Source organism: Silene latifolia, chromosome 3, assembly GCF_048544455.1.
Source record: "Silene latifolia isolate original U9 population chromosome 3, ASM4854445v1, whole genome shotgun sequence".
NCBI lineage: Eukaryota > Viridiplantae > Streptophyta > Magnoliopsida > Caryophyllales > Caryophyllaceae > Silene > Silene latifolia.
Genome location: NC_133528.1, coordinates 2,955,495 through 2,982,245, shown reverse-complemented (window position 1 = coordinate 2,982,245; position 26,751 = coordinate 2,955,495). Strand labels below are relative to the sequence as shown.

At 37.7% G+C, this 26,751-nt stretch overlaps 2 protein-coding genes across 3 annotated transcripts in view; one reads left to right on the top strand and one right to left on the bottom strand.

Annotated features, from left to right (window-relative positions):
- Positions 1–26,751, top strand: part of LOC141646756 (ribonuclease H2 subunit A) — a 62,818-nt gene that overhangs the window by 4,021 nt on the left and 32,046 nt on the right. The gene's annotated exons all lie outside the window — the stretch shown is intronic.
- On the bottom strand, positions 24,979–25,776 carry LOC141646512 (uncharacterized). Its single transcript, XM_074454383.1, has one exon. The coding sequence runs from the start codon at positions 25,774–25,776 to the stop codon at positions 24,979–24,981; it is 798 nt and encodes a 265-aa protein (XP_074310484.1).

Here is a 26,751-nt window from a genome sequence, read left to right as displayed (position 1 = left end):
TGAAGAGTTAGATGAGATGAAGAAAGACAGACGAACACCGTCGTTAATTTGTCAACTGCCCTCGGACATGTTGAGATTGGTAACAACATATTTGCATTTATTTGACTACATGAATCTCCGCACCACTTGCAAGATATTGCGCTCTAACATCCCTCGTCCCCAATGGAGATCCAATTGTTCGTATCCTTTATTCATGTCGCTCAAGAACACCAAAGACGGCATTTGTGAAGTATGGGATCCATGTCAAAATATAAGTCACACCATCATGACACCTCATTCACCAGATTTGCTATCGACAATCGAGTTTGTCAAGGATGGCTGGTTGCTTTTGCGAATCGAGGGACATTCCTTACAATGCTTTAACCCTTTTAAAGGGAAGAGCTATAAATACCCTTCTAATGTTAGGGCTGTTTGCCTTACAAGTTTAGCATTTTCAACATGTCCTACTTTTCCCGATTGTCTAACCGTTGGAATATGGGCGTATAATTATAGCGTACACATCAGTTACCATCGAGCTAGGAATGACCAATGGGAGTACCGTAATATTGAGTGTGACTCTCAAACAGGCATTCGATTTTCGAGTAACAGGAATTCTAGCCCCAAGTACCATGATGGATCATTTTATTTTCTAGACATGAAAGGTAATCTCGGAGTTCTTAAAATGGTGGATGGAGAATGGATTTGGAAGGTTCATAAGGGTCCGATACTAGAAGACATATCCCTATATTCATGCCAGTTAGCTGAGCTTGACGGTCAACTTATATCGGTTTTCATTAAAGAAAATGTGATTAGGATTCAAGTGTTCAAGTTTGATACATTAGGCAATGATTGGGTTGTAATAGACGATTTAGGGGATTATATGCTATTTCTAAGTCCGGCATCATCATTTTCAGTATCAACAAAGGATAAGAGCATGCGGAACAGAATTTATCTACAGAAACGCATTGGTAATGAAATGGTCTTCTATTCCCTCAACGACGGCATGTATCATACTTCAAGCAGCCAACATCCTATCAAGGATTTCTACGGAATGAGGTCACAATTATTTTGTTGTTGGCTATAATTTATTTTCTAGTTCGTATGATTGATGTGGGCTTCAGCTCAATAACACCTCGCATTGGGATTTGGGTGGCTTCAAGATCTACTCCCTCCATCTCATTCATTTATTTATCCAGACTTTGATTTTTTTTATTATATCAAGAGCAAATAAGAAATCCCAAGTACTGACTAGCAGACTAAAACAGCATCTGTCAAACACTAAATAATAAATCATACTCTGTATGATTTATTTTCTTTATCTAAGTTACAGTACTTTCTTGCATTACTGATTCGGCACTCTAAAATTCCGAACAGTGCATAGCCCCTAACTTCAAATTTCCTTTAAGACGCCACCGCAATCCTCAGGTACAATATTACGAAACCTCTTTTTCAAAAATTACGAATACATATCGCACATAACTTCAAGCAACCATAACAATTAACAAGGCTTCTAACTTTGACAGATCACGAACCTGATTAACAAGTACATTATACTCCGTATGATTTATCTAACGTATTTTTTTTTCCTCGAAAAAAAAACTCTGTACTAATAAAAGTAGTCATCCTAACATATACTCGTATGTACCAAAAAAAACATATACTCGTATTTATTAGGACACATATTAGAAAATCGTTTCTCAAATCACATGTTAATATTCTTATTATTTTAATTTTCAGTGAATAATTTCTTTACTTCTTAATTATGGAAATAAAGATTAGCCCGTCTCCTAATTTAACTCGGTTTCTCCCTAAAAAAAGAGTTTCTATTTTCTAAACAAAAAAGAGTTTCTATTTTCATTGTTAGAAAAGTTGGTCGAAAGTTCTTTCCATGGGACTGAAGGTTCATGTTTATTTTTAATATATACTCCATACATAAGTTACTCTCGTTTATTTTTAATATACTCCATACATAAGAAAACACACGCCAGCACTCCGTAATTTTTAAGTTACATTATAGTTCGCCACTCTAAGATTCTGACCCGTGCTTATCCGCCCCAACTTCAAAATTTGAATTCCCTACTGATAGTTAGGGCAGCAGCCGACTCACCAGCAACCGTCACCGTCGTCTAATACGACGCAGCCATTGCTGTCAAACCGCAATTTTACGAAATTTATGTTGAGTTTATGGATTCGAGTACCTAAGAGGAGGAGGGGGTGAATTAGGTACTATTTAAAAATTTTAACTCCAACTTTATTAATTAAAGTGAGTTGAGAGAACAAAAGAGATAATAGAATACTTCGAATAATATTGCAAGATTAAACGAGTATTGGAATGAATGTTTGATGAAGTATGAAAGTAACAACTGTTCTGACTGTAGCTATTTGTCTCAGTTTATGGAATATAGACTGCAGACCAAATGTGACAGTATGATGAACTGTTACTTCGAAAGTTTAAGCAAAACAAAGCAAAACAAACAAGATAAATAGCAGCGGATAAACGTAAAGAAGATTGAACACGAGATTTTTGAATTGGTTCGGCAAGAAACTCAAGTGCCTACGTCCAATCTACCTTTTTATTGAATTCTTTTAGTGATCTACTCCGACAACTAAAAGACCCGTACAATAAAAGCAACAACCTACTCCGGTTGTGTTATAAGTCCAAGAACTACTCCGTTAATATGACAAGCCAACTCGCAACCTACTCCGGTTGCCAAAGAGTTGAAGACTACTCCGTCCTAACTCTACACACACACAAAGAATGTTTTAAGGATCAAGCTTCCACTATCTTATTCTTAACAAAGAATTGAGGTGGACAACTTTTACAAGATCAACAATCTTAAGTGAGAGAGTTTAGTGAGTTAAAGTAACAGTAGCCAAGACTGTAACAACTTGAAGACTCTTAGAAGTTTTGCAAAGAAACACGGTTTTAAGCTTTGAAAGAACAATTTGCAAACTTGAAAAATATTTCAGAAAAAGTCTTGGGATTTTTATGAAGGGATGGCACGCCTTTTATAGAGAGGATGAGTAAGGGAGTTGCTAGGGTTTTGAAGGGTCAAAGACCTCACATGTGATGAGCCTCAACAACCACCCAATACTTGCACCAAAGAAGGTTCTTATGCAAAGGCAAAAAGAGAGAAAGTGTGTTTGAAAATTATCCATAAAAGCTCATGCAAATTCAGAAAACAAAGAGGGAAAAACAAGTCACATGATGACAAGTTTACACAAATATGGCAAAAAGCATTTCTTGTTTTCTAAAAGACCAAAGGGTCAAATTTGCACAAAGAGGAAACATTTTGAAAATGATAATTATTCAAACCACTCTTTATTGAAGGCCAAATCCTTATAAAAATCTGAAGATTATCTTTCAAAAATAAGAGACACGAAAAGGCTTTTGAAAGATAAAAGGATAAAAAGAATTCAAGTGTTACGAATTGAGGCAACAATGATCCGGTAATTTGTTACTTGTAAAAGTAACAGTCGTCTTGACTGTTTCTATTACTCTAAGATACTCTACTTTCTCACTTGTACATTAGATGACACTTAAGACTCAATACAATGGAATGATCAACAACCCAACACTTCTTAATCCAAGCTTGATTTGATCATAAATCCTGAAAAGGTAAACTAAGAAGGCACACATCAAATGGGCATGTTATCATCAATCAAAGGAACCCAACAAATTCCCCCTTTGATGATGACAAGCCCTAAACGAATGTATAAGCAATGTAAACACCTTAAATCAAGATTTTAATCAAGTAAGATCAAATGAGAGAAGGGACTATATTACCTTATATAAAGCAAGCACTTAAATCAAACTAACCATGACAATTTTACATTGCCCCAAAACAAGAGTAAAAGCTAAGAAGGTTAGGCCTAGACATTAGTTAATCAATATGCAAGGAGATTAAGAGCATGAGTTTACCTTTTCCCCCTCTTGACATCATCAAAAAGGATAGGGATGTCAACGGCATTAGAGTGCAAATAACCACAAGAAAACACAAAAAGACGCATATAACCGTGACAAGGTAACAAAGTCAACACAAACATACGGTTTAACATAAGTTAACCATAGTTCACCATGGCTAAAAGTAGTTTAACTTACACCACCAAGCATAAAAACAACGAGTAAAGAGAAATGTCTTAGAAGGGCACAACACGGTGGGACAAAATAAAGAGTCAAGGATAAGGGCACAAGGTTGAAATGGATAGGATAGGCTAAGGAGAGGAAGCTTGGTCACCATCCGAGTCACTACCCAAGGGATCATCATCCAATTGAGCATCATCACCATGTTCCTTTGTTGAGACAAGAGTTGAGATAATGTCCACTTCACCACGAATGAGGTCCACGGTGGAGGCAAGAGCCGAGATGGCCATATCCTTTTGACTAGCATCGTGCTTAATCCAAGCACTCAACTCAGCCACAGCTTGAAGAACTTCCCGCATACTACCCGTACTCACTTGACTAGATGACCCAGCCTCGGGGTCAGACTTAATCTTCACAGAAATCAATTCATCATTATCCACTTTGATAAGCATTTTCCCCATTTGACCATCACTCATGATGTCACACATGTCTAATGAACCCAAGCTAGAACTCACTAATACCCCATGTGCCTTGAGCACGATTGACAACCACATTTTATAGGGTAAGTGTAGCATGCTAGAGGAGGGTTTACGGAGTTTGGTCGAAATGAGATGAAATCGCTTAAACATTAACCCAATCAAATTCACCTTTTTATGAGTTGCAATGTGATAGATAAGATATTGTTGGGATATGGATAATTTGCCCCGATCACCCGAAGGCTCATTCATGGATAACTTTTAGTCTTACACGGACTTTTTATCATTATGTTTCCTTACCTTACCCTTCTAAAAAAAATTCTCTCTAACTCTCTTCCTCCCAAATCTCATCAAATTCGATTCAAATAGTTCAATTATGGATACTAGCTCTCTTGGTAATCAACTAATAATCCTGATTTAATTAACTATGTATGAATGACATTAAAATAGGGAGATTAGTTAATTACTAGTATAGATCCCGCACGAATGCGCGGTTTTTTAGATAGAAATATTAAAGAAAATAATAATTATACAATTGATATTTAACTCAATTTGAAATTTAATTGTAAAATTTATTATTATTATTATTAATGTTTTGTATTAATCGGTGGAAAAGAAAAAGTTCAGTATAACCTAGTATAATTTAGTTGTAGATATAATATAATGAAAAACCCAATTACAACCAATTTCATTTAAGCGGGAAAATTTTGGAGATCTCTTATTCTTTTAGTATAAGGAGGATGGTTAATAAATTAGGGTATAAAGTACTCGCTATATATGTATATCCTGATCAATGATATCTATTATTTTTGGCACAAAGTTCAATGAAATGAGAAATTAACCGAAAATATACTTGTGTTCTTCGGGATTACGTCCTCCTTACACTCAAAGGAGGAGGACCAAAATGGAAATGAGGATGATGCTCCTCCTTTGGGAGTGTAAGGAGGACGTCCTCCTGGAGGACAAAAGTATTTTTCGAAATTGACGGTGTGAGATCAGGGTTATTGACCGGATTCGCTCGGTACCCTATGAATTGTGAATCGTTAAAACATAATTTTATTATGCCGCTTACTGAATATACATATGACATACAGTCTATAAGTGCAAATCACGAGTCGGTAAGGGCGTATTCATGGCAAATCTGGTAACTGTGTGAGATAGATTTGTTGTACATTATATTATTGTCTCGCATCTACTTGCTCGTGTCATTTTAGACCAAAAACTTACAGAAATAGAAAAATAAATAATTATCAACTAATAAACCTCAAAATGAAAATTAGACCACAATTATTTAGATAGAAAAAAAGTAAAACTTCATGTTTAATCAACCTATAAAAGATTAAACATCACCGAGGAAAATCCTTTTATGTATGCAAAGTATCAAACGAGACAATTCTAAGTTTCAAGCAAACGCGACAATTTTAAGTTATAATTTGGTTGGAATTTATAAGAAATTGAGTCCAATTGCAATTTTAAATTCTAAAGATTTTCAAACGCTTAAAATGTCTTAACTACAGAATTCAATTAAAAATCTAAATTCCCAAATTAAACATACTATAAAATATTTATCAACAAATTTATTCCTTTTTAAGTAACCTTAAAGCCCTTAATATATGCTTTACTTGCATATGTTGGGAAAACCGTAAAACGATCTCGCTACATTGTGATTTTTGGCACAAAGTTCAACGAAACGAGAGATTAACAATGTGAGATCAGGGTTAAAACAGATTTGCCTCAGACATCGTACAAATTGTGAATTGTTAAAAGCAAAGTCTATTATGCCGCTTAATGAAAATATATATGACACCCATTGTAGAAGTGCAGATCACGAATCGATAAAAAATGAGTAAATAATCACCGAGGAAACTCGTATACGTAACCAAATTGTCAAGGGTCAACCACGAACCACCAAGGACCAAAATGTTCGCCAGCAGTTCACCATCATTGAGCATCCATAAATGGTTCGGTTTCCGATTAACTACTTGGTACGAATCCGGCTCCCAAATCGAACCTTAACCATCTTTTTTATTTAGTCAAGGTTGAGGTCAAAGTGTCAAACCATAAACATATCGGATCCGTTATACAAACGGGTTATTTCATCCAATTGTAAAATTTCCCCCAATTCTCTCCAAACCCAGAATTTCCGATAATTCCCGCCAAAATCTGTGATTCTTTTCTTCATACACTGATTTAATCTCCCGATTATATCCACAGAAATCACTGTAAGTTGATCATCTTCGCTCCGATATTTCTCTCATTTGTATGCAATTCACGTAAATCGTTTATTCCTCTAATCACGAAACCCTAATTTTTGCAATTTTCCGATTAAAATCTTTATAATTCAGTTTTTAATTGGCTGTTATTTAGAGTAAATTCCGTTTATCTATTCATTTATGTTATAGTATAAAACGAATCAAGGAACTTCAACCATCGGCTTAAGCTTTTGGTTGAGTTGGTTTCTTGACATGGTATCAGAGCAGGTGACCAAAAGGTCACGGGTTCGAATCCCACCCCCTCCATTCTAAAAAGTGGATAATCAGAACAGGCAAGGGAATCCCGCCTGCACCCACACTTCAAGCCCAAAAAAAAAATGGGCCTTCGTGTGAGGGGGAGTGTTATAGTATAAAACGAATCAAGGAACTTCAACCATCGGCTTAAGCTTTTGGTTGAGTTGGTTTCTTGACAATTTATGTTGATTTATATGATTATGCTCTTAATTTGCTTGATTTATGGCGTAAGGTTCGTGATTCCTGAAAGTTATAAGTTTTGCTATGAATGCTTGAAGTTCTGTGTGTTATTTGCGTCGTAATATTTCTATTTTTGAGGAATAAATTTCGTAAAATTGCGGTTTAACAGCAACGGTTGCGTCGTATTAGTCGTCGGTGATGATTGTTGACAGCAACTACCAGTAGGGAGTTCAAATTTTGAAATTGGGGCGGATAAACACGGGGTCAGACAGAATCTTAGAGTGGCGAACTATAATGTAACTTAAAAATTAGGGAGTGCTGGCGTGCTGCTATCCGAGTTTTTGTTGCGTGACAGGAAGTAACTCGAAAGCTTAGCTTTTAGTGTGAGAGAGAACACTAAATGATCAGGCTTCAGGGAATTAAGAGCTGGTTTCGTAGAAGGTAGAACTGCAAACGTATTGTACGATTAAACTAGTATAGCTATAATGCCAGGCGCGAGTGTCCATTTACATTGTGCCATGGAAATGGAAATTTAGTACTGAGCTGCAATGGGCGTTGCTTCCTTACAGCAACAGTTCCCGTGCCAGGGTTTATTCCTAAACTTGTAGTGAGTAGTGAAGACCGAAAGTTTTCCTGAACTTGTATTCTTTCAAGAACTAACATAGACAAATTGGTCTTGTTCAACATCAGAATTCGGAGATAAGAGCGGAAATGGGAGGAACAGATTCAGAGGCCGTACAACCGAAATGGGCATCCGGGGTCTGTACGATAGGCATTGATGAAGCTGGAAAAGGATCTGTTCAGGTTTTACCTCTTCTCTTGTTTTTTCAATTTCATTCAGTGTTTGAGAGATGCTGTTTTGAATCTACTAGTCCGTACTTGGGATTTCTTATTTGCTCTTATTTTTGAAAACTCATTATTTGTCTCCTTGAATTTTCCAATTTTTTTGATAGCCATAACCGTTTACAATCTGCATTATCGACAAAAATCTGTAAGCCAACAACATGCGTTTGAACATGTACCTTCAGTCCCATGGGAAGATAACGATCTTTTTAAAGAACATAGTTATATGTCCATGTACTTGTTTAGGACCAGGATCGGAAGAACTTTCAACCAACTTTTCTAACAATGAAACATCAGCCTTTATTGTGCGTTTTCTTATGTATGGAGTATATTAAAAATAAATGAGAGTAATTTTATTTCTAAAATCAGAATTGTAGACCTTAAAGCCACCCAATGCGGGTTGTTACTGAATTGAAGCCAACATTAATAATACGACCTAGAAAATAAATTATAACCAACAACAAAATGATTGTGACCACATGCCATAGAAATTCTTGCTAGGAAGCGGGCCTCTTGAAGTGTGATACATGCCAGTGGTGAGTGAATAGAAGACTATTTCGTTGCCAATTCGTTTTGATAGATAAATTCTATTCCTCATGTTTTTATCTTTCGTTGTTACTGAATACGATGATGCTGGACTTAGAAATAGCATATTGTCCCCTAAATCATCTAATGCAACCCAATCATTGCCTAAAGTATCAAATTTGAACACTTGAACCCTCTTCCCATCTTCTTCAATAAAAACCGATATAAGCTGACCATCAAGCTCAACTAACTGCCCCAAATTTAGTGATTTGTGTTCTGGTATTGGACCATTATGAACTTTCCAAACCCATTCTTCGTCCACCATTTTAAGAACTCCGAGATTGCCATTCACGTCTAGAATATAAAATGCTCCATCATGGTACTTGGGGCTAGAACTGCTTTGTCTTTCAAATTCAATGTCTGTTTGACAGTGGAAGTCAATATAAACGTACTGCCAATAGTCATTCTTTGCTTGAAAGTAAACCAGCCATGAATACTCCAAAAATCCAATGGTTAGACAATCTGGAAAAGTAGGACATGTTGAGAAGGCTACACTTGAAAGGTCGGTAGTGAAGTGATGAGAAGGGTATCTGTAGCTCTTCCCTGTAAAAGGGTTAAAACATTGTAAGGAGTGTCCCTCCATCCGCAAAAACAACCAACCATCCTTGGAAAACTCGATTGTTGATAGCAAATCAGTTGAGTGAGGTGTCACGACCGTGTGACATATATTTTGACATGGATCCCATAGTTCACAAATTCTGTTTTCCTTGTTTTTTAGAGACATAAATAGAGGATATGAACAATTGGATCGCCATTGGGGACGAGGAATGTTAGAGCGCAACATCTTGCAAGTGGTTCGGAGATTCATGTAGTCGAACAAATGCAAATACTTGGTTACTGATATCAACATGTCTAAAGGAAGTTCACAAATTAACGACAATGTTGGTTTGTCCATTTTTATCACATCCAACTCTTTAACATGCTTTTTTATTAAAGTATCCTCTGATTTTCTTTTGATAAGCTTCTTTGGCGATAACCTGACAATTTTCATTAAAAAATAAAAATGATTTAGATAAGTATATATATGTATCATGTATGTTTGACTTGCTTAAGGCGTAATCTCTATCTACTACCGCAAGCGGTTTAAGAATTTTTCCAAAGTTAAACATGATAGAAACGGGTACTCTATACTCTAAGGGGGTGTTTGGTTCACGCGTGGGTATGGGTTTGGAATCGGGAATCATAGGGTGGTATCGGGTTGGAACTGGATACCTCATACCTTGTGTTTGGTTCAATTTTGAGGGATATGGGGTTAGAAATCAATCAAAGCTAAAAAATCGTCAAAATACAATATTTTTAATACTATTAAATCATGTAGATAAAATTTAATAAAATAAATATATAAAAAAAAAAAAATTATAATTGTTTTTATCACTTTTTAATATTTCTAATTTGATACCATGGGTATCAATCTCATACCCACCCTCCTCCCTACCTCATGGGGTTGAGGTATGGGTATGAAACCTTCATTTTCGTCAAACAAACACATGGTATGGGTTTGGTTCATTCCAAACCCATACCTTATACTTATATTGGGTGAACCAAACACCCCCTAAAGTGTATTTAAACGTAATTGTTTGAGAGGGACGAACCTGGTAGGCTTGCAGGGCATGAACCAAATAGGCCTACCGAAAAACCGGGGATCATTAGGATAAGGCTTCAAGAAAATATAACTATCATCTTGTAGGCGGTATTTATGCATGGTTTCACTCCCGCGGCTAGTAATATAAATACAATTCCCTTCAATGCCTGAGCAAGCCCAACACCAAGTGCAACAACTATCGCCTAATAAAAACGCACGATCTCCTAGTGATTTCACCTGAATCCACTTCATTTGGGACAAATCCATTCTCAAAACATAGATCTTCACAATGTCATAATCAGGTATACTTAGTCGCCTCAATATGTGTACAGCATACAATTCACCACAAGCTTCAAACAGAAAATCACTTCTAAGTGACTTAGTTGGGATACTCTCACACGGAAATCGTATCTCCAATGGTTCGAAAAAGACCATATTTGAGCTACTAGCCCTATTACTAACACTAACCTTAATACGAGCAAAGACGTAAGAGCAACCGCTTTTATGGTCATCGTTATCGTTACTTCTATCCATAAAAGCATACACGTATATGATTTGGGAAACGATTTTCTAATGTGTCCTAATAAATACGAGTATATGTTAGGATGACTACTTTTATTAGTATGGAGTTTCTTTTTTCGAGGAAAAAAAAAATACGTTAGATAAATCATATAATGTACTTGTTAATCAGGTTCGCGATATGTGAAAGTTAGAAGCCTTGTTAATTGTTATGGTTGCTTGAAGTTATGTGTGATATGTAGTCGTAATTTTTGAAAAAGAAGTTTCGTAATATTGTGGTTTGAAGATTGCGGTGGCGTCTTATTGGAAATTTGAAGTTAGGGGGGCTATACACGGGTCGGAATTTTAGAGTGGCGAACTAGTAATGCAAGAAAGTAACTTAGATAAAGAAGATAAATAATACAGAGTATTTTTTATCCTGCTGCTGTCACGGACTTTGTGGAATTGTGGGTGTGGTTGAAGGCTGTACGATACTAAGTGATTAATTTTGTAGAGACTAGAACTTCAAACATATTACACGATTAAAGTAGGGTCGCTATAATGCCAGGGGCGAGGGGACATTTGCATACATATTACACGATTAAAGTAGCGTAGCTTTTCCACGGGCGAAGGGACAATTGTGCCAGGAGAGCTACAATGGGTGTTTCTATGTTATTACAGTAAGAGGTGTTTCTATTCCCTTATGTCATCTCAGGTTTTGCTGGGCACAGTCGCGCAGAGAGGAAAGGAGGAGATCAGTTGAAATGGGAGGTACAGATTCAGAGGTGTAAATACCGAAATGGGCGTCAGACGCGTGCATGATGGGCATCGATGAAGTTGAAATGGGAGGTACCTCTTCTCTTCTTTTACTCCCATTTTTCATATTGCTATTTTATCGAATTCAATTTTTATTTAGTGTTTGAAATATGTTGTTTTAGTCAGCTAGTCACTACTTGGGATTTCTTATTTGCTCTAGGTATAATAAAAAAAAAAAAAAATCAAAAGGACAAATAAATGAATGACACGGAAGAAGTAAATCTTAAAGACACCCAATGCGAGTTGTTATTGAGTTGAAGCTAACATCAATAATACGAACTAGAAAAGAAATTATAACCAACAACTAGGCGGTATTGGTGCATATTTCGACTACAGCGGCTAGTGATATAAATACAGTTCCCTTCAATGCCTGAGCAAGAAGCGTCGGCCCAACACCAAGTACAACAATTATGGCCTAACAAAAACGCACGATCTCCTAACGATTTCACCTGAATCCACTTCATTTGGGACGAATCCATTGTCAATACACGGATCTTAATCTCATAATTAAGTGTAACTTGTCGCCTCATTACGAGTACAACATACAGTACACCACAAACTTCAACTAGAAATTCAGGCCTACTACACAAGTAAGCGGGATGCTTGATATTCCAACATGGAGGTTGAATCTCCAATGGTTCGAAAAGGACCATATTCGAGCCACTAACCTTTATACGGGCAAAGATGTAAGACCAATCGCTCATGAAAGCAATCACATATATGTCCTCATTGAGAATAGCATCTGTGATAACTAGCTGCACACTGCGACCTTCATGCGCGAGATTTTGTTTGACCCACCTACAGTCATCCCTCATTGTAGGCCTACATGAAAACAGAAGGCTTTTAAATAACAAAACAACACACGGAGCATTGTCGTCCGGAGTTGACGTGATCATACAAGTGGGTTGTCCCACAGGTGGGTCTAGATCTACTAACTCGGGGAGATTTAAGCATTGCCGGGTGACCGGATTCCAAATAGAGTACAACCTTGACCGGGTAACTCGTTCTCGTAGGATTAACCAACCGTTGCTGGAAGCTATAATGGACTTACCATGTAATTCAACAATCGTCTTAGAGTAAGATTTATTATTCATCAAACAGAATGTTTGATTATCGTATCCCGGCTTGTTATAATCATCGTGAGTAAGAATTAACCATGGTGCTTCATCTAGGGATGGTAGCGTATATTTATCGTCTTTCGTCATCCTGTGTCTATGCTCCGTCATCTAGGGATGGCAGCTTATATATTGTGACTTTTGTGAGTAATGGAGTTTGCGTAAGTTTTGTTGTTGAGAAACTTTTTTGATTTTTAGCTAATTATCTTTGGTAGAATCCAACTTAAATTAGGTAACCGGTTAATCTTTCCATAATTTATGAGACGGTTTCCTAATATGAAATCGTGAATAAGAAAATTCAATAAAGTAAAAGTAAATTATTGACCGGGAAAAAATTAAGAAATTATTACATGTGATTTTAGGAGACGGTTTCCTAATATGTGCCATAGATAGTACAACTACTTTTTGTCACAAAATTTACGGAACTTTCCAATAGCTTTGTGAAAATTTGTTAACAAACTTTCCAATAAGATATTTAATCAAATTTGTCCCCGTAAAATATCTCTATTGCTTTAGGACAAACTTCAATAAAATGACTGACAATGTGAGATTAAAGATTATCAGATTTGCTCGGGTACCATGCGAACTGCAAATCGTTAAAAGCGAAATCTATTCTATCACTTACTGAAAATACATATGACATACATTATATAAGTGCAAATCACGAATCGGTAAGGATGTATTCATAACTAGTCCGATAACCACGTTTGGGATAGATCAAAAGTACGGTTGCCAAAGTGTAGAGGGGGATTGGGCTTTCGTGATTATGTGAAATTTAATAGTGCAATGTTAGGGAAGCAGGCTTGGCGGTTACTCACGGATGAGAGTAGTTTGATGACGCGGTTGCTTAAAGGCAAGTACTTGCCTTCTACTTCATTTTTAGAAGCAACGTTGGGCAATAATCCGAGTTACTCCTGGAGCTCGGTCGGTGTTAGGTTTTGGGGTTGCGGCGTAGGGTGGGGGATGGGGTGTCTACTATGGTGTGGAGGGACCCGTGGGTGGCTGGCACACATTCGGGGAAGGTCATTTCACCGCGGGGAGGGGCTGATCTGGGGCTGCGAGTGGCAGATCTTCTGGTGGAGGGGAGTAGGGGATGGAACGCGGAGTTGGTAGGGGAGTTGTTTCTCCCGTTTGAGGCTGAGCGTATTCTTAAAATGAGGGTGTGTGAGCAGTTGACTCCAGATGTGTGGTATTGGGGTGGAGAGCGCGATGGGAGTTACTCAGTCCGTTCGGCGTATAGGCTTATGGTCAAGCAAGAGGGGGAGTTGGGAGGAGCGTCGAGTCACTCTTCTGATGGGTGGCTTTGGAATAAAATTTGGAAGGCTCCAGTCTTACCTAGGATCAAAGTGTTTCTTTGGCAGCTGTGTAATGAGGCCATTGCTACTAGAGGCAATATTTCGTTGAGGATGGGGTCGGTTGCGGGGGAGTGTGTATGGTGTGGGGATTGTGTGGAGTCTTGTTTACATGTTGTTCGAGATTGTGGGTGGGTTGGGGGTGTATGGGATGCCTTGGATCTCGAACTGCCATCAAGTTCGGGTTTTGCAAGGGTCAGGGATTGGGTGGAGGTTGCTATGAGGGAGTTGGAGGTGGAAGAGCAGGTGGAGTTTATGACTGGTTGCTGGGCTATTTGGGAGAGGAGGAATAAGGCGATTTTCGAAGATGGAGAGTGGAGAGCTGACTTGGTTGTGAGAAGGGTGAGGGATTTAATTTGTGAGATGGCGGATAGTGGCGAATTGGAGGAGGAGAGGGCTCGTGGTGCGGTGGAGGTCGGGGGAGGTTGGAAGAGGCCGATGGGTGAGGTGCTGAAGGTGAATATTGACGCCGCTGTGATAGCTGGAGTGGGTGTCGGATTGGGTGTTGTGTGTCGGGATGAGAGGGGGGAGGTTGTATGGTGTGCGGTTGAGCAGGGAATGGTTGAGATGGATCCGGCGGAAGCTGAAGCAGCTGCTATCCTGTATGGTCTAATTAAAGGAGGCAAGACGAAGGAATAATTCAAGAGTTATCTTGGAAGGCGATTGTTCGACCGTTATCCACGATTTTCAAAAGCAACGGAAGGGACGTAGTAGTATTTATTTAATTTACAATGACATTTATGCTTTGTGTAATTTTTTTGATAGTATTTCGTTTAATTGGGTGCGTAGGGATTTTAATAAGGTCGCTCATGAGCTGGCTCATTTGAGGCCATGGAGATTAGGTGCTCGTAGTTGGTTGGAGTCACTGGAGGAAACCCTTTTCAAGGGCAAAGTGTCAACCACCAGGGACCGAAATGTCCACCACAGGTCCACCATCACTCCGGCATTCTTAAAGTGTTAAAAACGATTCGGTTTCTGATTAACTACTTGGTACAAACCCGACTCCCAAATCAAACCAGTAAGGTATATTACTCTTTGATTGAGACTACCGGATATGTAATCTTGTTAAGTTCAATGTTATATGAAGTCCTGTTAAACCTGAACTTGTTAAACCTGAACTGCAACTCAGGAGCCAATACTCAGAAATCAGGACGAATGATAGTGTAGTAATATTATGCAATAGTTGAGCAGCTATGCAAGTTGTCAGTTATTATTTAAATGGTATTCGGTCCACCTCACTTTTCAGAGCTACGGTTGATGTTAATTCAGCTGGTAGTCCACAATGACTGATTAACTATCATAAAGGTTGTTTGCTACGAGTATTTATTTAGGCAGCGTCAAAATGATTGCTGATTCACTGACTATGACAGCTTTTGTTTACTGCATGTGTGATTAGCCATATTCTTGTCAATTGGTGAATGAGAGTAGTTTTCTAATGGAGATTTTAAATCCATCTCTTCCTGTAAATGGTATCGTGCAAATGACGTAGCACGATACTGGCCGCTAGGAGTATTTCACTGACATTATTGGCCCATATAATTTAAAACCCAGAGTAGAAGTCAGTAAAATATTTAAAAGAATTAAAACACACCTGCATATGATAGTGTAACTGTAACGATAAAGTTTGTCGTAGTACTTGCATATGAAAAATGGGTTTTGCTGTATTGAACTTTTCACAGAAGAACCTTATTGACTTACCAAACACCAATTACAAATTTACAATCACAGACAAGCTGCAATTCTTTCGACATAATGAATCCAATGCTGTTCTCTTTTCTTGATGACTTGATGTGATGCTGTCTTTCCTGTTTCAAGTCCAGATGTGCAACGAGACACAGAGATATAAATTTACGTTAATCGTTTGTTCCTCTAATTTTGAAACCCTAATTTTGCAATTTTTTGATTTGTTGTTTTAGAGTGTAACTAAACTCATCTATTTTTTCTAATTATTCATGTTGATTTGTATGATTTTGCTATCAGTTTGCGTGATTTATGGCGTTTTACGAACCTATAATCAGGTTCGTGATTCGTGAAAGTTAGAAGCCTTGTTAATTGTTATGGTTGCTTGAAGTTATTTACTGTGTGTGTGACTATGCGATATGTAGTCGTAATTTTTGAAAAAGAAGTTTCGTAATATTGTGGTTTGAGGATTGCGGTGGCGTCTTATTGGAAATTTGAAGTTAGGGGCTATACACGGGTCGGAATTTTAGAGTGGCGAACTAGTAATGCAAGAAAGTAACTTAGATAAAGAAGATAAATCATACAGATCAGAGTATTTTTGATCCTGCTGCTGTCAGGGACTTTGTGGAATTGTGGGTGTGGTTGAAGGCTGTACGATACTAAGGAGCGCGAAAGTGATCAATCTATACACTAAGTGATCAATTTTGTAGAGAGTAGAACTGCCAACATATTACACGATTAAAGTAGAGTCGCTATAATGCCAGGGGCGAGGGGACATTTGCACACATATTACACGATTAAAGTAGCGTAGCTTTTCCTTAAGGCAAAAAAAAGAGCGTAGTTGTAATGCCACGGGCAAAGGGACAATTCTGCCGGGAGAGCTACAATGGGTGCTTCTATGTTACAGTAAGAGTTCCCTTTTGCCATCTCAGGTTTTGCTGGGCACAGTCGCGCAGAGAGGGAAGGAGGAGATCAGTTGAAATGGCAGGTACAGATTAAGAGGTGTAAATACCGAAATGGGCGTCAGACGCGTGCATGATGTGCATCGATGAAGTTGGAAGAAGGCCTGTTCTAGGTTTTACCTCTTCTCTTCTTTTACTCCCATTTTTGATGTTGTTATTTTATCGATTTCAATTTTTATGTAGTGTTTGACAGATGCTGTTTGAGTCTGCTAGTCAGTACTTGGGATTTCTTATTTGCTATTTGTTTTGAAAACCGTCTCCTTGAATTTTCCATTTATCATGCTCTTGGTATAAAAAAAAATCAAACTTTGGATAAATAAATGAATGAGACGGAAGAAGTAGATCTTAAAGCCACCCAATGTGAGGTGTTATTGAACTGAAGCCAACATCAATAATACGAACTAGAAAAGAAATTATAACCAACAACAAAATGATTGTGATCTCATGCCATAGAAATCCTTGATAGGATGTTGGTTGCTTGATGTGTGATACATGCCGTCGTTGAGGGAATAGAAGACCATTTCATTACCAATGCGTTTTGGTAGATAAATTCTATTCCGCAGGCTGTTATCCTTCGTTGATACCGAAAATGATGATGCCGGACTTAGAAATAGCATATAATCCCCAAAATCGTCTAATGTAACCCAATCATTGCCTAAACTATTGAACTTGAACACTTGAACCCTCCCCCCATTTTCTTTAATGAAAACCGATATAAGTTGACCGTCAAGCTCAGCTAACTGGCATGAATATAGGGATATGTCTTCTAGTATCGGACCCTTATGAACCCTCCAAATCCATTCTCCATCCACCATTTTAAGAACTCCGAGATTACCATTCATGCCTAGAAAATAAAATGATCCATCATGGTACTTAGGGCTAGAATTGCTGCTACTTGTAAATTTAATGCCCGTTTCAGAGTCACACTCAATTCTATTGCACTCCCAATGGTCATTCCCAGTTCGATGGTGAATGATACGTACCCTATAATTATACGCCCATATTCCAACTGTTAGACAATCTGGAGACTTAGGACATGTTGAAAATGCTAAACTTGTAAGGCAAGTAGTCCTGTCATGAAAAGGGTATTTGTAGCTCTTCCCTTTAAAAGTGTTAAAACATTGTAAGGAGTGTCCTTTGATTCGCAAAAGCAACCAACCATCCTTGACAAACTCGATCGTCGATAGCAAATCTGGTGAATGAGGTGTCATGATGATGTGACATATATTTTGACATGGGTCCCATACTTCACAAATGCCGTCTTTGGTGTTCTTGAGCGAGATAAATAAAGGATATGAACAATTGGATCTCCATTGGGGACGAGGAATGTTAGAGCGCAATATCTTGCAAGTGGTGCGAAGATTCATGTAGTCAAATAAATGTAAATACTTCGTTACTGATATCAACATGTCTGTGGGCAGTTCACAAATTAACGACGGTGTTGGTATGTCTATATCCATCTCATCTAACTCTTCAAAATGCGTAATACTTTTAATATACTCTGATTCTCTTCTGATAAGCGTTCCCAACGATAACCTAACAATTTTCATCGAAAAAGGAAAATGGTTTAGATTAGTATATATGTATGTATGTATGTATGTATGTATGTATGAAGCTTAAGATGTAATCTCCATCTACTACCAGAGGCGATTTGATACACACCAAAATATCATGGAGGGTAGTTTAGTAATCTAGCTCTTTGTATTTCTTATTTCCCAAGGCATATAGCCTATGGGGTTGTTTGGTTGCCCTCTTAAATCATGGGAAGTAAAAATTCCCATGAATTGCTTAAATATGATGTTGTTTGGTTGCCCATTTCATGGGAATTAGAACTTCCCAAGGAACTTCAATTCCTCCATAATGTAGGAAGTTGCTTACCTAGCCCCCCCTTGGTAACTACAACTTCCCACATGAATTCATTTCCCATATGACAACCAAACAACATTTTTACAATTCACATGAATTACAAATTCACATGAACTTAACTTCTTAGGAACTTCATCTTCCCATAGTGAACCAAACAACCCCTATCTCATTTGTTATAATGGAATTTAGGTGATTACCACAATTCTATTATTGGGGTAGCCTATCGATCCTTGCGGTCGAACAACTGCATTTCTATCCTTTTTAATTTCCGTCTTAATTTAGATCGTATCATTTGGGTATCAGAGCCAGAGATCTTCTCGACCTGTCAGTCCACCATATCTCTGAGCACTCCCCTGACTACAATTGCAGATTCAGTTTCGGTACTATCTAGTGCACACCAGGTGTTCGACGAAGTGTCACAGCCAGTTTTAAACCCTAACCAAGATAACAATGCTCTCGTGTCTTATTTTGATAACAATGATGAAATACAAGTTAAAGATCGGTGCACTCATGGACACGAGGATGAAGAAACACAAATGGATGGAATACGCTCGTCTTAAAATCAGCAATTGATGGACGAATTCAACGAGTTCAGGGGTGAAACTGACAGCCATTTTATAGAGTAAATTCAACAGCCTAATGCATACGAGATGCTCGATGAATTGCCACTTCCAGATTTTTATTAAAGAAATGCAATTGAGTTTCTCCCCATTTATTCCTCTCTCCATTTCCTTCGATTTCCTATTAATGGTCTAGATTCCGTCTCGAAACGATCCAACGGTCAGTTGAATGAAAAGGTTGAGACTGGATAATGATTAAACAATGTTCTATTAGAGAAAATGAAAGGAAATGGAGAGGATCCCCTCTCAACGAAATGGTTCAAGCTGCCTCTATTATTGCTATGAGTACTCCAGAGCCCAAAGCTGCTGAAATACAAGTTGATGATGACGGTTTTGAAGAAAGTGTTCATGACTTCATTCGACACACGAAGTCCATGTCGAACAAGAAGTCGGTTTAGAAAACAAGCACCAAATGTTTTCTAAACTCAGGGTGTGCTACATGTGGCGGATAAGCTGCTTCTTCCTGATGAACACTGCGATGGGAATTCGACCCTTAAATGTCCATGCCTTCAGGTGAAAAATGATTCCCTTATGGTTTTTTATGCACTTCCATCCACGAGTTTAGCTAAAGATGTTGTATGGCCTTTTTGGTTCAGTGGTTTTAATTGGTTTCTGGGATCAAATTTATCTATGAAATTGGTGGTGGAAGCCTATGATACTAAGGCGTATGAATTAGAACATGGTTGTAGGATGATCCCAAATGTTGAGGAGTTCCAGAGTTGGGGTTTACATTCACTCTCTAGGGGCCTTTTGTTGTCAGAATCAACTTTAGGACACATTTTTATGTCTTCCCTTGACCTTGGATATTACTCAAATGATGAAATGATACTTGCATTCTTATATTTGATCCGGGAGAAATGTTATTACTTGTAAATTTTTTCATTGCTATTGATAGTAGAGCTGCTAGTTATAGTACTAAAGTAATGGTCCTAAATGATAGTCTGCATATTTTTGACCCTGGAGGCTATGGCTAATCGACTTGTGATGGTGTACTTGGAGTTGGGGATTGTGATACGCAGTTTGCTACTAGTTTGCTAGGTTACCCTAGTCTCCTCCATGATTTTCTAGCTGATGGCAATAAAAACATCTTGTCAGTTACCTCTCTACTTCACCCTTGAGGACAAGGGTGGTTTTAAGAGGGAAGGAGTGTATCCTATGAGTACCTATAACATCTGTGCAACTAATGGTTATGTCATTTGGCCAATGGAGTATATAGAATCAATGAACCTCACTTGGGACCCTGACATTATAGATAAGATTGCATATGAGCAATTTAGGACATCAAATGTGTTGAGAGTTGGCTGTCAGAAGGATATCATTTTGTTAACACTTTGGTTAATGAAATGTTGGGCTGCAAGTTCATGGATTTCAGATGTCGGAGCAATTGGATTTGTCAATTTTGGGTATCTGGTACTGAAGTTCATGGATTACACTACTATGATGCTGGGTTATGTCATTAAAAATCAGAATGTCACTATCTTGAATTTTGACCCGGTGGTTTTAAAACTTGGCTGAAGATGAGGAACCGACTTGAAGCATATCAGTTCACTGGCTGCACACGATTGAAACACATGCGATATGAAGACTACCAGGTGTGCGTGTTTGATCTAGGAGGACCGTTGATGAGGCTTGTTGTTGGTTACACTAGTATTCTAATAGAGATGATATGGGTGAAAAAGTGTGCAACAAGCAGCTACAAGTTTCTGGTTGTGTCATCTAGCTTCTTCATCTTTGATCCGAGTGGTACTAATGAATCTGTCAGAGGTGAAACTTGCCATACATGTACTGTAACCTTTGAGGTGGCCATGATTAGAACAATGCTGAAATGGAAGGTAAGCTCAATAATCTCAGTAGTACTATCTTTGTCTTTGATCCTGGCGGATTGCACATAGCTACTTTGGTCTTATGTTGGTCATGATCAAGCTGCTAAAATTAAATATTTGCAACCTAAGAGATGTTTTGTTGAGCCAAATCTCATCCTTGAGGACAAAGATATTTGATACACACCAAAAATATCACGGAGGGTAGTTTAGTAATTTAGCTCTTTGGATAACTTATTTCCCAAAGCATATAGCCTATATAAGGGCATTAGTAAGTTGTAATGAGGAATTAATGAATTTTATGAATGAACTTGTGAGATTTATCTCATTTCTTATCGTGGAATTTAGGTGATTAATTCACCATAATTCTATTATTAGAGTAGCCTATCGATCCTTGCGGTCGAACAACTGCATTTCTATCCATTTTAATTTCCGTCTTAATTTATATCGTATCACGGTTTAACAATTTTTCCAAAGTGAACATGATTGAAACAGGGTACTCTATACTCCAAATTGTTTTTAAAACGAAATTGTTTGAGAGGAACGAACCTGGTAGGTTTGTGAGGCATGAACCAAATAGGCTTATTGAATGTTTGAAGGGTATTAGGAAAAGGCTTCAAGAGAATATAACTATCGTCTTGTAGGCGGTATTGATGCATATTTCGACTCCAGCAGCTTATAATATAAATACAGTTCCCTTCAATGCCTGAGCAAGAGGCATCGGCCCAACACCACGTGCAACAATTATCGCCTAATAAAAACGCACGATCTCCTAACGATTCCACCTGAATCCACTTCATTTGGGACAAATCCATTCTCCATACATAGATCCTAATCTCATAATCAACCATCTCTTGTCGCCTCATTACGTTTACAACATACAATACACCACAAACTTCAACCAGAAATTCAGGTCTACACAAGTAAGCGGGATGCTTGATACTCCAACATGGAGGTTGAATCTCCAATGGTTCTAAAAGGACCATATCACTATCACTATCACTATCACTATCACTAACCTTTATACGAGCAAAGATGTAAGACCAACCGCTCATTAAAGCATGCACATATATGTCCTCATTAAGAGTAGCAGCTGCGACAATTACCTGCACACTGCGACCTTCATGCGCGAGATTTTGTTTGACCCACCTACAATCCTCCGTCATTGTTGGCCTACATGAAAACATTAGGCTTTTAAATAACAAAACGACACATGGAGGATTGCCGTCAGGGGGTGACGTGATCATACAAGTGGGTTGTCCCACAGGTGGGTCTAGTAACTCGGGGAGATTTAAGCATTGTCTAGTGACCGGATTCAAAATAGAGTACCTTGACCGGTTAACTCGTTCTTGTAGGATTAACCAACCATTGCTGGAAGCTAGAATGGACTTACCATGTAATTCAACAATCGTCTTAGAGTAAGATTTATTATTCATCAAACAGAATAATGTTTGATTATCGTATCCCGGCTTGTAATAATCATCGTGAGTAAGAATCAACCATGGTGCTTCATCTAGGGATGGCAGCGTATATATATCGTCTTTCGTCATCCTGTGTGTCTATGCTCCGTCATCTAGGGATGGCAGCTTATATATTGTGAATTTGTGAGTTTGCGTTAAGTTTTATTGTTCAGAAACTTTTTTGATTTTTAGCTAATCGTCTTTGGTAGAATCCAACTTAAATTAGGAGATCGGTTAATCTTTCCATAATTTATGAGACGGTTTCCTAATATGAAATGGTGAATAAGAAAAATCAATAAAGTAAAAGTAAATTATTGACCGGGAAAAAATTAAGAAATTATTACATGTGATTTTAGGAGACGGTTTCCTAATATGTGCCATAATAAATACGAGTACGAGAATATGATAGTACAACTACTTTTTATCACAAAATTTACGGAACTTTCCAATAGCTTTGTGAAAATTTGTTAACAAACTTTCCAATAAGATATTTAATCAAATTTGTCCCCGTAAAATATCTCTATTGCTTTAGGACAAACTTCAATAAAATGACTGACAATGTGAGATTAAAGATTATCAGATTTGCTCGGGTACCATGCGAACTGCGAATCGTTAAAAGCGAAATCTGTTCTATCACATACTGAAAATACAAATGACATACATCAGGGGCGGACCGGGGTTTGCGCACAGCACCCCACGTGCGCACCCTCAATTTCTGTTTTTTTTTTTTTAAACTGCCTATAAACTATCTATATAATTTGTTTGTCATAAAGGCAAAAACAGTAAGCGTGCCCCAGCGGAAGAGCAATGGCCTCTCAGCGGCACCGCAGGGGTTCGAACCTTCATAATGTCCTTTTTTATATCAATTTTTTTCCATCCCCTTTATTTTTTCTCGTTCAGTAACGAAATTGAAAAACCCACCTAAGTTGAAGATTTGAAATTCTCATCACGAGATCCAATTCCTATTTTTGTAATCTAGGATGTTAATTTCAAGTTCTCCTTGATAAATTTCATTTTATCATTATTTTTGGTTCTTTATTGTGAAAATTACTTGTTAGTTCAACACCTATCCCCAACTATATAAGCCCTAATTTGAAAAATGGTAATTCAATTAAGAATCCTAATTTCTTATTATTTTACCAATTCAAATAACTTATACTCCCTCCACATCTTATTGTTCTACTCATTTGCCTTTTTAGAGGTTATAATCTAGAAATTTTGACCATTAATAAAAGTATAAAATATAATTTTTCATAACATGATATTTACATGGTTAACTTTGTTATAAAAAACTCTTTCAAAAAATTTTATTTTCATCCCCAAAAAAATACATATAAATGGATAAAACGATGGTCAAAGTACCGTCTAAGAGACCGTGTATAAAGCAAATGGGTAGAACAATAAGATGTAGAGGGAGTATATGTTATTTTCATTTAAAATTGATGAAGAAATACAAAAGTATACAATTTTTTGAGATCCACGAGAGTTCATATGCGATTTACTATCACTTTGTACCCTAAAAATGATTGAAGATTTTAGATTATTTAAAACTAATTGAAATTTGGTTCAATCTGTATGGAATGTACTTTGAATTTTACGGTCTACTGTGCAAATCAAATTTTCGTTGCGTAAAATTCTATTTAGATTAATTGGGTCTTCTAAAAAGTGCACCCCGTGCTTTAGAGTCCTGGGTCCGCCACTGACATACATTATATAAGTGCAAATCACGAATCGGTAAGGATGTATTCATAACTAGTCCGATAACCACGTTTGGGATAGATCAAAAGTACGGTTCTACGGTATATCATTGTATCAAAATAAAAATAGATTATAATTCATCGAGACAGTATAAATATAAATCAACTTACGACATCACTGGAGGAAACCCTTTTCAAGGGCAAAGTGTCAACCACCAGGGACCGAAATGTCCATCGAGACAGTATAAATATAAATCCACAAGACAGTATAAATATAAATCAACTTACGACATCACTCCGGCATTCTTAAAGTGATAAAAACAATTTGGTTTCTGATTAACTACTTGGTACAAACCCGACTCCCAAATCGAACCAGTAAGGTATATTAACCACCATCTTATTTAGTCAAAGTCAAAGTGTCAAACTATAACTATTTCGGATTCGTTTTCTACAAACCGGTTATTACTTATTTCATCCAAATGTAAAAAAGGTTCACTGCCCCGATTTCCCTCCAAACCCAGAATTTCCCGCTAAAATTTGCAATTATTTTCTTTACTCACTGATTTAATTTAATTTCCCGATTATATCTGCAGAAATCACTGTAAGTTGTTTATGACCAACATCGGAAGAGACTTTCGATGAACTATGCATTTGGCGCTTACAGCTTACTTATTTATAAAATCAAAATTGTGCATCCTCCGTCTCTATCATTTGTTCATCTATGATTAAAAAACTCGTCATAAAGAATAAAAACGATAAATAAAAGAATGAGACGGGAGAAGTAGATCTTAAAGCCACCCAATGCGAGTTGTTATTGAGTTGGAGCCAACATTAATAATACGAACTAGAAAGAAAATTATAACCAGCAACAAAATGATTGTGATCTCATGCCGTAGAAATCCTTGCTAGGACGTTGGCTGCTTGAAGTATGATACATGCCGTCGTTGAGGGAATAGAAGACCATTTCATTACCAATGCGTTTCTGTAGATAAATTCTGTTCCGCATGCTGTTATCCTTCGTTGATACTGAAAATGATGATGCCGGACTTAAAAATAGCATATAATCCCCTAAATCGTCTATTGCAACCCAATGATTGCCTAATGTATCAAACTTGAACACTTGAATCCTAATCCCATTTTCTTTAATGAAAACCGATATAAGTTGACCGCCAAGCTCAGCTAACTGGCATGAATATAGGGATATGTCTTCTAGTACCGGACCCTTATGAACCTTCCAAATCCATTCTTCATCCACCATTTTAAGAACTCCGAGATTACCATTCGTGTCTAGAAAATAAAATGATCCATCATGGTACTTGGGGCTAGAATTGCTGTTACTCGAAAATCGAATGCCTGTTTGAGAGTCACACTCAATATTACAGTACTCCCATTGGTGATTCCTAGCTCGATGGTAACTGATGTGTACGCTATAATTATACGCCCATATTCCAACGGTTAGACAATCGGGAAAAGTAGGACATGTTGAAAATGCTAAACTTGTAAGGCGAACAGCCCTAACATTAGAAGGGTATTTATAGCTCTTCCCTTTAAAAGGGTTAAAGCATTGTAAGGAATGTCCCTCGATTCGCAAAAGCAACCAGCCATCCTTGACAAACTCGATCGTCGATAGCAAATCTGGTGAATGAGGTGTCATGATGGTGTGACTTATATTTTGACATGGATCCCATACTTCACAAATGCCGTCTGTTGGACGGTGCCTCCATTTTCTCTATGCTACTATGCATGGGTGTTGATCCTACCTCATTCTACATGTGCAAATTGAAATTGTACACTATGCGGCAACTTTGGTATCATTTGTCAAAGTTGCAGGATCTATGGAGGGCTACTCATTTAATGAGTTTACACTAACATTTAGTATTATAAATACCCCGGATGTCCAAGCAGAACACCGCACCACAACATATCTACTTCTCCCTCATACATTCCTCTTTCTTATACACTCTTTCTATATTTTGGGTATAAGTGTTTAACCCATAGAGAGTATAATACTTGGGCTATTATCTGTAGGCCTTTGAGGAAATATTCTTGTACTCCCATTTTATTATAGTGGAATTACTTGGCTCTCTCGCCGGTGGTTTTTTACCTCTATTTAAAGAGGGTTTTTCCACCTAAAAATCCCGGTGTTATTTTTATCGTCTTTCTTTAATTTCTCTTTTATCTTTAGCTGAATCTATTCGCTTCCACACACTCTATACCCCTACAAATTGGCACCAGAGCCGTATTATATTCAGCTAGGATATTTCATCATGTCGACCAAATTCGACATTGAGAAATTTGATGGTAAAATTAGTTTTGCAATTTGGCGAGTCCAAATGCAAGCCGTTCTTATCCAGAATGGTTTAAAGAAAGCCTTAGATGGTAAATCAAAGAAACCAGCCACTATGACGGATGATCAATGGGAAGAACTTAATGAGAAGGCATTGTCCGTGATCCAGCTCTGTCTATCACGAGAAGTGTTGCGGGAGGTCATTAAAGAGAAGTCCGCCGAAGGAATATGGACTAAGTTGGAGTCCCTCTACATGACCAAAAGCCTCGCAAATAAGCTCCGTCTCAAGGAGCGTCTCTTCACACTCCGTATGTCAGAAGGTACTCCCATACAAACTCACTT